At 40.0% G+C, this 12,219-nt stretch overlaps 1 protein-coding gene across 1 annotated transcript; it reads left to right on the top strand.

Annotated features, from left to right (window-relative positions):
• Positions 1-1,776: 1,776 nt before the first annotated feature.
• nipsnap1 (nipsnap homolog 1 (C. elegans)) lies at positions 1,777-12,019 on the top strand. Its single transcript, XM_071897693.2, has 10 exons — positions 1,777-1,856; positions 4,219-4,346; positions 5,371-5,416; positions 5,897-5,991; positions 6,769-6,839; positions 7,091-7,231; positions 9,433-9,464; positions 9,851-9,945; positions 10,658-10,741; positions 11,619-12,019. Exons 1-10 carry the CDS (start codon positions 1,780-1,782, stop codon positions 11,681-11,683), a joined length of 834 nt encoding a protein of 277 aa, XP_071753794.2. The 5' UTR covers positions 1,777-1,779; the 3' UTR covers positions 11,684-12,019.
• Positions 12,020-12,219: the final 200 nt, after the last annotated feature.

Genomic DNA, 12,219 nt, shown 5'->3' with positions numbered 1-12,219 from the left:
AATTGGTGATAAAAGTGAAAAAAAGTATAACAAGTGAAAGTACACACATCCAAAATAATCTGTACAGTTTACAGTTGGACTGGATTTTATAGCTTCGATTTAGATGACAATGGGCAGAACAATTTACGTTGCAGAAATAAGTAGGTGTTGCTTAGCAAGCACGCTAATTATACACATAACTGAAATGTGACAAGGTAATGTGTACCTGTATGTATTATGTACTGACACATTCTTTTTCCTGTAGATAACTGGCAAGTGTTGACAACATGACGTCATGTTGGGATATTTCCAGCGCAGCTACGATGGAGTTTGTAGCTGCAACAGTAAACATCAGGTTTTGGTGTCAGTCCCTCAGAATCAAAGAGCGAGGGCTTCTTTCTAGAGCGGAGAGAGAGACCAATTTCTCCACTGACAGCAGCCTCAATAGACCAGAATGCAGTGCAGCCACAAGACATGTTGTGTTTTGAGTGAGATGCAGGACTCACTTTCACTTGTTCTTGACAGGAAAAACTCCCATTCCCCTACAGGTATAACCCACAGCTGAGAGCAACAAGTTCAGGCCCGTTCTCTGGGGGTTGTCAAAAGGCATTCTGGGAAATGTAGGAAATCACTAACTGGAAGTAGGTATAGATGAGGCAGGTTGAGGGAAAATGGGTACACCCAAAAAGTGAAATAAAAGCACTTCATCACAAAATTACTCTTGGAATGCATTGGACATCACTGATTGATGATATGTAACAGTATCTGCAGATTTTCCTTTCCCTGGTAAGTCGGGTGTGTTTTTACATGAAAACCTTGCCTGGTGTAGCTTTAAGGCAATGCTTACATGCAGTAGTTAATGCTGACCAGGCTAATTACCCAGTAGCTACAGCAATTACGACAATCAGAAGTTAAATGGTGTATGAAACGACCAAACAAGTGTTACATAAGTGTAGCTCCAAATTATCCAACAGAGTAGAGCAATAAAAACAGAGAAAAGGGTCATGCAGTGTATGATAATTCCAAATACAGATCATTAACAACAAATCACTAAAGTATTCCTATAATACTCCTTGGTACTTAGGGACTTACTGTCTATCTATGGTAGTCAATAGGCTACATAGTGGCTATAGTGACTTAGTGACCTTATGGACTTTATGGTGTTTTTTTTTTTTTTTTTAATCTCCTGTAATATTATAATAATAACCATAATAATAATCATAATCATAATAAACTTTATTTCTATAGCACTTTTCAAAAGAAGAGTTACAAAGTGTTTTACAAACACGAAGCAAAATAAAAACATTAAAATAATTAAGCACTGAACACAAAATGCAATAAAATAAGGGGAAGGACTAAAATAAACAGGGTTTCAAAGTGCGGTAGGCTAGATATAACAACATAATTAATTAATTAAATAAATAAATAAAATTACAGGCCATAGAATCACGTAAAAGCTAATGTATCAAAATGTCCTTAATAATATTCATATAGGGACTTACAGTTTTGCTGTGACATTTGTATAGCATCTTAAATTTATTACAGGGTTATTTTTCATTTTTAATCTAACTTTTTAAGGCAGACTCAATTTATCAGGTCTGATCGATTGTGCGTATTGATCACTGCGTACTGCGTAACAGAGACGCGCGTCCCCGTGTCTTTTTAAATCTCCGGCGCGCTAACGTGCTTTTTAGGGATTAGCAGTCAAAACAGCAGAGATAGGGAGCTAAACATTAACCAGAGCTCTAACTCTGTTTACCTCGTGTCAAAGAAAAGTTTCTACTTTCTTTTCGGAGGAACATGGCGACGACTAGTTTTGTGTGGCCTAAAGGAAAGCTGCTTTACAGATATTCTGTCAATCTGCAGCAAGTCACCAGGTAAAGAGTTTGTTTTTTATGCTAGCATGATTGATTTAAAGCATGTGATTGATTGACTTTCAGCTGCTAACGGTAAATCTGAAATTCTCTTGCATTTGCTCTGGCTTACTACATTTTCTTGTTCAAACTTAAAAAAAAAGATGAATCAATTACTTTATTTGACATGAACCAACTCTTTACTTTGCCTAAACTGAACATTTTCTACTCCTATGCGTAAACCTAACATTTTATTGGTGCCAGGACAGGCCTATATTTGATTATTCCTGGGTTAGGGTTTGTTTGTAAGGTGTGTTTTTTCCCCCCCATTCAGTACAGCAACTTTTGCTAATTTTATTGATTAGATGTCAAAGTAAATCAAAGCAATAAGTGCATTACTTTATGTTCTATTAACACTAATAGGTAGGAGACAGGGTCATAACCAAGAAAACAGCAGTACAGTTTCCAAACCAACTTTAATCATTTGCTGGATCACTGAACTTTGTCCTGTAAACTACTGTAAACTTACTATTGGCTGCCAGAGGAGACACTTTTTGCAGTAAACCATAGTGCCCGGTGTTTATCTTTACCTCTACACTACACATGCTTAGTTAACAAGATCATTTAGGACAGTGTTTCTGTGTTTGCAAAATACTTGGCTAAAACACTTTAAACTAAACTATGTCTTCAGAGGGTAACAGGGGTATTTCCTAAAGTAGTTCCCTGTGTAAACTACCTGATCAGCTGAGCACTGAGATTGACCCATATCAGGTTATTCGGTGATATGTGTGACCCTGTGATAGATATTTATGTTGATACAGCAGCAGTTTTCAAATGAATGATTTCACCAGGACTTGACAAGATCATGAGTAAAACAATGAAGCCTCCATGATGCTTATCTTTGATCAATGTCATGTCTCACCCCAAAACAGGCCAATTTTGAGTGCTTTAAATGTCACCAGGCAAGACCTTGAAAGTAATTGAAAAATCCTTGAATTTGATGTCCAAGTGAGTGTGGGAACCCTGTAAAAAGACTAAAAAAAAAAAAAAAAAAAAGCATAAACACAACATAAGGCCTCAGTTTGGGCCAGTAGTCTGACGATAGACCTAATCATTTTGATTGATTATTCATTGTTATTTAGAAATGTATAGGCCTAGTTGGTCGGTCCTTGGGAGTGAAAGCGGGTGTCAACAGGATTTTATGACTTTCTCAAAAATTAGACGTACGTCACCCTCAGTCTTCTGGTTCTCTGTGTTTAGTTATTTAACAGCTGAATACATTTTGAGACTTGTAAGCTGTATTGTCCAGCTTTCTCATGCTTATCATGTGAGTGACACATTTTGAACCAGTGAGACTGGAAGGTTACATGATAAGACACGACACGCTCTTTAAGGCGTATCTACTGTGGAGCCAATCTCATAAATTTCAGTAGGACTGCTCTCCCTGGGTGGCAGCGTGGCCTAATGGTTGGAGAGACCAGATGACTTGGGTTCGAACCCTGTGACACTAAATCTCTACCAGCTCCAGCGCCGTTGCTCTGTATCTGATCCTGACCTCTGACCTCTGACCTCCCTGTGGAGGGGGGGGGGAGGGGCAAACAAAAATAACTTTCCCATGGGGATCAATGAAGTTTATTATGATCATGCTCTCCTGATTTTATCTTTTAGTTTTCTCTTGCAGTTTTATTTTAACTTTGCATGAGACAATAGGTATGATTTTGTTTGCCTGTAACTATTGAGCAATCGCTGTTTCAAAGAAGCATGATTTTAAAAAGACAAACTGTATGCACTTTAATTAAATACTGATAACATTTTCGGCAGGATTTGTATAGGCTAATACGTTTTTGAGCCACAAACTGGTTCAGTTCAGTTTTATGTAGTAGTGTGTTCAGTCCTGAGGAATCCTCCTTGGTCGCTTTCACAGTCACTTTTACCATGTTTCCCAGTTTATTGTGTGTGGAATCGCTGCAGAAGGTACAGCTTGAAGACATCACAGGTTCAAGTCTCATTTCTCTGTTCTCCGGCTCTGAGAGACAGTTTCTCATGTTCAAATATTGATTGGAGCCTCCTAGACTAAAAGAATAATAAGAATTCATGAAGTGAGTGGTATTCATCTTTTATCCAACCCACAGCGACAGTGGGCGAAAACAAGTTTTATGTCAAAGACACAAGCTATTAGGCCCACTCACTCATACAGTATGCATGCTTCTCATCTCAAAGGATATCAGCATAAGTGTCTTTTAGCCTCCCATATGTCATTCGCATCTCCGTGCTTCTCAAAGTTTTTGTTTGTTTGTTTTCGTGTTTCTAATACCAGCAGCTTCTCTGTTCTGTGTTGTTGCTTTCAGCCTTTGTGAAACTTTTCTTTCATCTTGTTTCTGTGTAGGAGGTTTTCAGAGAGCGGTGACAAAGGCTGGTTCCGTTCCCTGTTTGTGCACAAAGTCGATGCCAGGAAAGATGCCCACTCCAACCTGCTGTCAAAGAAAGAGACCAGCAACCTGTACAAAATGCAATGTAGGCATAAAGCTTCTTCAGTGAGGAAGTGCGCTATCCGCGAGCGAATGCCTGGTTTGCTCTAAGCGAGGGGTCGCTGAGGGTCAAACCCAGCCGAGTGTGATATAATTACACCACATTGTATTGAATTGGATTCAATTTAGCTTCTATATGACATTCAGTTTGTCTCTGCGGAAAACAGTGAAATAATTACCATAATTTAATGCATACCGGCCCCAGTGACCTTACAGAAGACTAAATGCAGCACAAGAAGATTGTAGATGATTGCATTGTAGGATGGTATTCAGTAAGCATGGATGTAGGCCTGAGAGATATTGACAAAAAATGTAGCCTAATTGTGATTATTTGACAGAATATTGCAATTGCGATTCAAACTGCGATTTAAAAGTTTTTCTTGTCATGACTTTTTTTTTTTTTTTAGAACTTGAAAGTGATTTTGCTAAAAAGAAATACATGTCAGTGTACATGATTTACTGAGTTTGAGTATGATGAAACGTTTTTAGCAATATTGTACTTGATTTATAGACCAAAGATTACCTGCAGTTCTAAAACACCTTGTTTAGAAATCCATTTTGGACGCCCCTCTCTCTTAAGCAACTAATTGCAGCCTCTGCGATTTGGAAATTGCAGAAGTTCATATTGCGATTCAGATTAATTGTTCAACTCTACACGGATGAGCCACATACGGCCAGCATGCATTGGTGATCGCATGTTATGCTACATTAATGTATAAAGTCTATGAAGTGTGGCATGTAACTTCAGATACATTTGGTTTTCTTTGAGTGTGCGGCGATGCTCTTGCCTCTGTATCGCAGAGAAGTGCATCATCCTGTCCAACTTTGATCTTTTCTGTGACGTGCATCGCACCACGTCAGGCTTTCAATTTGAACACCGTATCAGCCCTAGCCTGTTGAAAGTGATTCAGCAAAGACTTCTATATACAGAAGTGTGAAATTACTTTGTTGGAGAATTCGATTGTTGCTTGTATTTTAAAACGACCATTTCCAATCTCTCTCTCTTTCAGTTCACAATGTCAAACCAGAGTGCCTGGAAGCCTACAACAGTCTGCAGTGAGTATGTTCTCCACACTTGAAGTGTGTTTTCGCTTTATAAACACTCCGCTTGTTACTTCTGCCAAGGTTGTTGTGTTGTTATGTCTGTCAGCAGGATATCTCAAAAACTTAGGAACGGATTTACATGAAATTTGGTGGATAGGCTTTGGGCCAATGAGCAATTAATTAGATTTTGGTGATGATCTGGAATTTTTGCCGCTGGACTATTAGAGTTTTTTGGCAATAACTATTAAACTAACAGAGATAGATTTGATTCCAAATCCTAAGGGTGTGTTTGCAGGGTCAAGATATCAATTTAACTTTTGATAGAAATGATGTCTTTGGGCGTTGGCGGGGTTTAAGCTCTCCACTTGCCTTCTATTTGCTGTAGCTCTCAGTGTCTGTGTATATCCTAAACTATGACATTAAGTTGGTTTACTGACACATTTACAGGATCAGTATGTGTTAAGTATTTCTACTTTTTCATACTGACCTCAGGATCGAGGTGCAGAACAGGCTCCATCTTGACCAGGACTACCCATGTGAGGTGGTAGGAAGCTGGAACACCTGGTACGGGGACCAGGACCAAGCTGGTGAGGAGCATTGCAACAGTACAGAAACACACCACACCACACCACACCCAATTAAGTTGGAACTGCGGCATCCTTTAACAGTAACTTTTTTGCAAATCCTGCATTGTATTGTGCCTGTAGGAGGAAGCAATCAGCGCTGAAATGTGCTGAACAAACACTCAAGTTGGGACAAAAATTTTGTGGATCTTGGGAAAAGAGAAACTTCAGCCACTCCTTTCTAATGTTCGGGTCCTTTGGATTCCCGACCGGCAACAACTTGAATACTTTCACAATGTTTAAATAGCACTTTCAACTCCTTTCAATAATCCTTATAATCCAAGAGACAAGGGAAATCCAGTTTTCCACAATATGGGACCTTTAACTTGGAGAAAAGAGAGAAACAAGGCAGTCAAAGAACTGCTTTCCGCTTGTAATTCATAATGGCCTCTCAGCGATCGCAGCCTCTACACGGTGTGCTGGGTACTGGATTCATTTTTGTCTAAAGGCCTCATGAGTGTCTCTGCTCAGTTTGAGTGGTTGCAGTTTGGTTGTAAATAATTTGGCAGACAAACATACAGAGAAAATGCTCCATACACAACCAAAGATGACTAAACACCATGCATCTCCTTATACACATGACGGTGTACAATATAGTACGCACTATCTAAAAAGCATATCATCTACAAACTCCTGACGGCAAAAACTGCTCACACACTGATGGAGGAATCTGTTGGTTGTGTGGGTCGTTGTTAGAGTTTACACAGTGCAACAGCGACATCTGCTGTTCTGTCTCTGCAGTGCATCTTTGGCGATATAGAGGAGGCTACCCAGCCTTGACTGAATGCCTCAACAAGTTGAACAATAACAAGGTAGGCTGTTAAGACTATTGGTTTATGTAAGTATTTCACATAGAATAATGGAAAATACAAAGTGCAGATGTCCTATAAAGATGAAACTGATATTTAAAATGAAACTGGTATTAAATTGAATTGAATTTGAATCTAATTTGCTGAATTTTAGTTCAGTCATGAGGGGTGGAAAAGCTTTGTATTTTTTTACATATCCTGTAAAGTGTATATTTTTATGTATTGCACGTTATTATCGCTTTTTCTCTCTGAAGGAATATTTAGAGTTTCGGAAAGAGAGGGCAAAAATGTTGATTTCAAGACGGAACCAGCTTCTCCTGGAGTTCAGTTTCTGGAACGAACCCCTGCCTAGACCAGGACCCAACATCTATGAAATGCGTACCTACAAACTCAAGGTAACTATATGACTCAAGGAACTACCCTTAATGTGGTAAACCATTGTCTATAGCAGTAGATTTCAAAGTGTGGTCCAGGGCCCTCAAGGGGTCTTGTTGGGATGAGGCAGAAAGATAGTGAATGTTTTTTTTTTTATATTATTGTTTTGCCCTTGACAGCTGACAGTTGAGATAGACAGACAGAAAAGATTAGGAGAGAGAGATGGGATGATATGTGACAAAGGTCCCAGGACATCGCGGTTACACGGTATGCGCCTTAGCCAAGTGAGTCTCTAAGGCAAACCCCTGTTATTGGTTTTTGAAGGCAGATACGGACATTTTTGTATTGAAGCAGTTGAAAGCTGATATCTTTGAATTTTTCCCTTTTCGTATATTCATTTTCCCCTAGAATTGTATGCTTGGCAGGCTGGAAAAGCCTCTGAAACAGCTTTTAACCATCCGTTTGACAAAAGGTAGACTGTGGCCATGAAGGGGGCCATGAAGGGATTCATCTGGTCAGCAAAAATGTTTAGGTGCGCTGTGGCATTCAAATGATGCTCCACTGGTACTAAGGAGTCCACTGTGTGCCAAGAAAACATTTCCCACACCATTACACCACCACCATCGTCTTTTGTCACTGCAGCCCATATGACTTCAGTGTTCGACAAGTTGCGGGCGTACTGGTGGCTCAGTTAGCTTGAGGCGGGAAACCATGTACCGTATTTCCTCTAATAGTGGCCTGTAGTCAATTAAAAGCCGGGTCTCCGATAATGGCCGGGGCCGTCGTCGACACGAACAAATAAAGGCCGGTCTCAAATACAGGCCGGGGGAAAAAACAAAGGAAACAAGACTAGGTCAAAACCTAGTATATGGCTGCACCGTGTCCGTCTCCTCTCTCCGCCGCCGCCTCTCCACCGCGCCCACGGCCCGCATTGATCCTCCCGATCCAAGCCCCGGACCCCTGCCGAAATCTCGGCCGGATCACCGGGAACACATCGGCGCCCAGGTTCAGTTAGCTTCAGTTAGCTTCAGCTTACATGCAAACAACGGTGGATACCGGTAAACTCCTGGTGCCTGTTTGTAAGTGTAGTTTGTAGTAACGTACAAGTGCCACAAGATGGCTCGGCCGGCGGAAGTGTCTGGAGTGTGCCGTCGTCGATTACCGTAATTATCGTAATGCATTGCAGTAACAAAAAAACGTCTACCTAACGTACCCCAACAGAAGCAGATCAGAAAACAAGGAGGCTTCGTACTAAAATTTGAGCAAATATACTTATCAAACAGAGGGAATTAGAAATAAAGGCCTGTCTCTAATATAAGCCTGCTTCCAATAAAGGCCTGGTACCCTCTGCAGTTGAGGTAAATAAAGGCCCGGGCCACTATTAGAGGAAATACGGTAACTGCAAAGTCCTGGGTTCGAATCCGGCTCGGGACCTTTGTCGCACGTCATTCTCTCTCCAGTCTCTCCAGTCTATCTCTCAACTATCAAATAAAAGCAAAAATGCCCAAAAAATAATCCTCAAAAAACAAAAACGGTTCGTTGTGTGTTCTGAGATGCCCTTCTGCACATCACTGTTGTACTGAGACGTTATTTGCATACTTGCGGCCTGTTGGCTTGAACGAGTCTCGCTATTCTCCTCTGACCTCATCTGCCGCTGACTGGATGCATGTTGATCACACTATTTTTGGTAAACTTTAGACACTGTAGTGTGCAGTAATCGCAGGAGGTTGGTCATTTCTGAGATGCTGGAACTAGTGTGTCTGGCTTTATACTTAATGCTTCATTTTTGACTCACCGTCTGGAGGAGTGAGCTGTATGCATAAAGAGAGGTGTACCTAATAAAGTGGCCACTGACTATAAACCAACTATGATGAAATCTGTCTGCAACTGACACATGTAAAGTTCTTCCTGAGTCAGAACAGCTGCATCTCATTTGAGCTCATATAGTGTAGGTTGGTCTGTGTAAGGTAAACATGTTGTGAACACACTGATAAACTGGTTTGACTGTCACTGTTCATATCGTAGCACTTCTGTTGTGTGTAATGCACAGTATGCTCCATTTGGTGCATCAAAGCTAGGATGAGATAGTCATCAAGTTTGCTTGTTCAAAGCCGTGTCTGTCATCATCCCACCATCTGATAAAGCTGTCCAGAAGAGGTGATGCAGCTCTGAAATATTTTGTAACTGTTCATCTTTAACCTGTCCCTCATATCTGTTTCAGCCAGGAACCATGATTGAATGGGGCAACCACTGGTAAGGCTTGACAAACTTAATTCTTTTAAAAAAATATACACTACTAGTCAAAAGTTTGGACACACCTGATTGAATGTACTATGTTTTTCATTATCTTAAAGCCATTTTGATCTATATAATATAAGATATTTTTGATTTTTTTTAACACTTTTTTTGGACACTGCATAATTCCATTTGTGTTATTTCATAGTTTTGATGTCCTTACTATTATTCTAAAATGTGGAAAATAGTAAAAAATAAAGAAAACTGCGTGTGGCCAAACTTTTGACTTGTAGTGTAAATGTCAGTAGCCAAGAAGTGATTTCATAACCGGTGCAAGTGTCTCTGTAAGATATCTCAGGTGTGTTCTCGTTTTATATTCCTGATAATATCATCTCTTACAACAGGGCGAGGGCGATCAAATACAGACAGGAAAACAGTGAAGCAGTGGGCGGGTTCTTCTCGCAGATCGGCGACCTGTATGTCGTTCATCACTTGTGGGGTGAGTACATGTGGGGTACGTCACCTCAGAGAGTCGCTCGGTTGTTTCAGGTGTTTTGGGGCGTGGGCAAGGGAACGCTTCAGTGCCTTGCTCAAGGGAAAAATGGCAGGAATCGGGTTATAATTTACCAAAACCATTGGTCAGCTGAAGTCAGCAGATTGGCGTTTTAGTTATGCAAACATTTCTCGGAGGCAGAGCAGCTCTATAGGCAGAACTAATCGCATTGGTTGAGTTAAACCTCAGTGGGCGGAGCCAAAGAACCACAGTTTTCCAGAGCGCAAGTTAGCTTACTGGCAGACTTGAATGGCAAAGAAGGAACTCTGGTCAAAATATTAATGAAAATACAAACGGTTGTTAGCAGTAAGAGCGCTAGGCTTCATGAATACAAGCTAGTCTCTCTCTGGGCTTTAGTCGAACTCTAACTTTACTAAAACTGTGATTCTCTGGCTCCGCCCACTGAGATTTAACTCGACCAATGAGATTATTTCTGCCGCCAGAGCAGCTCTGCCTCTGAGAAATGTTTGTATAACTAAAATCCAATATGCCTGAAATTAGTAGTTGATTTCATATGAAAAAATAACATTTGACAATAAGTGTATCCATGGTATAGATGTCTCATTAAAACTAAAATGTTTTTACAAGACTGACACAAATCCATCCACATATGATATGATTTATTGGCTTATTATTATTTATTGACTTCTGTTTAAAGCTTACAAAAGCCTCCAGTCCCGGGAGGAGACCAGGAACTCGGCCTGGCTGAAGGAGGGATGGGATTCCAGTGTGTATTATACAGGTAGGGTGACAAATCAGCCAAAGGCGCTACGTGCCTCATGAGATTTTATAACTGTCTTCCTTAGCTTCCGGATGCTTGGTTTGCCTCACCTGACGTCTGTCACATTCTCGTCAAATCTGGTTTTGTGGTGTTTTTGAGATTTTTGGGTAGTGTAGAGAATATTGACCTAATGTCAGACAAGTCAAAGGGTTAACTGAAGCATTACAATGGGTTGCTCTGCACACAAGTTACTTTGCATCTTGAAATGCTGACTGGAAAGGAACTAGAACTAGGCCTCATGATCTCTGCAGTACATTTTACCCAGTCCAAAACGGGTTTTCCGCTCATTGAGTGATATCCACTATTTCAAGCCAGGACCTAAAGGGATCCAGTAAAAGTGGTTGCCACAAAATGACCGCAGATGGGACCTGTGACATCATGTTAAAGTAAAGCATCACATACTGTTGAAATTCAAATTCTTTCAAGAGGGGAAGAATTGGATGAATGAGCTTTGAACTACCCAGGAAGCAGTTTATAGTTTAATTCGTAAATGGGCAAGGCAAGAAGTGGGGAAAGAAGCAGTGGCACAGTAATTTGATCTGGACTGGGTCTGGACCTATAAAGGTATATTTACAGTTAGGGAAACATTTCAGCATCACAAAAATCATATCTGGGATGGTAAGACATGGTAAGTGTAGTAAAAAAACAGTACAGTTGTGATAAAGATTCAAGTATTTTAATGGTGAAATTGAAGAACCTTAACTCTATTCAATGATGGTGTAAAGTTATGATTTTTCACCTGTTTTTTTTTCATTTGTATGTACTTTAAGCCCATGTTATTTTATCAAGGAAAAGTTGAATGTTAAACTCATTAAAATGTTTCTCTGTTCCTCCTCAGTGCCTTTGATCAGAAGCATGGAGTCTAGAATAATGATTCCCACCAAGAGTTCACCGTTACAATGAGGATATGGCTAGAATCTCGAGTGTCTTGAGGAGGGAAACGTCCTCTGGTTTTATGAAACTTGCACCCTAGCCGGTCAGCCATGAAAAACAATGAAACTTGTGCTGTGCATATATTTTGGGAATATTGAAATACCCACATTTCATGAACCTTAGGTCAAATATGTGAAAGGAAAAAAAAACTTACAAACGGACAGTCTAAATGCTTTGTTGCATTTTGAATATAGTATAGAGCAAGAAATGTGTCTTGTGATTGTTTAGTGTTTAGTGCTTTTTGATTTTATTGATTGTGAATTAATCAGCCATTTGTTTGGTTTCACACTGAAGGGATATCCTACAGTAGGCCTTTCATGAGCGTTCAATTATGAATGATACTGAATCAGATCATGTTTCACAACTGTTATTGTCTATTTGACAAATAAAAAAAACAAAAACAGGCTAGTTGACCTCATGTTGTGTATTTAAAAATCCCTCCACACGTTTCCAAGATCATTAAAATGACCATCACTTTGTTGATAATTTATTTATTTTATCTGCAG

This window comes from Centroberyx gerrardi, chromosome 8 (genome assembly GCF_048128805.1).
Source record: "Centroberyx gerrardi isolate f3 chromosome 8, fCenGer3.hap1.cur.20231027, whole genome shotgun sequence".
Taxonomy (NCBI): Eukaryota; Metazoa; Chordata; class Actinopteri; order Beryciformes; family Berycidae; genus Centroberyx; species Centroberyx gerrardi.
Note: the sequence above shows the minus strand (reverse complement) of the source record. Positions and strands in the feature narration are given on the sequence as shown.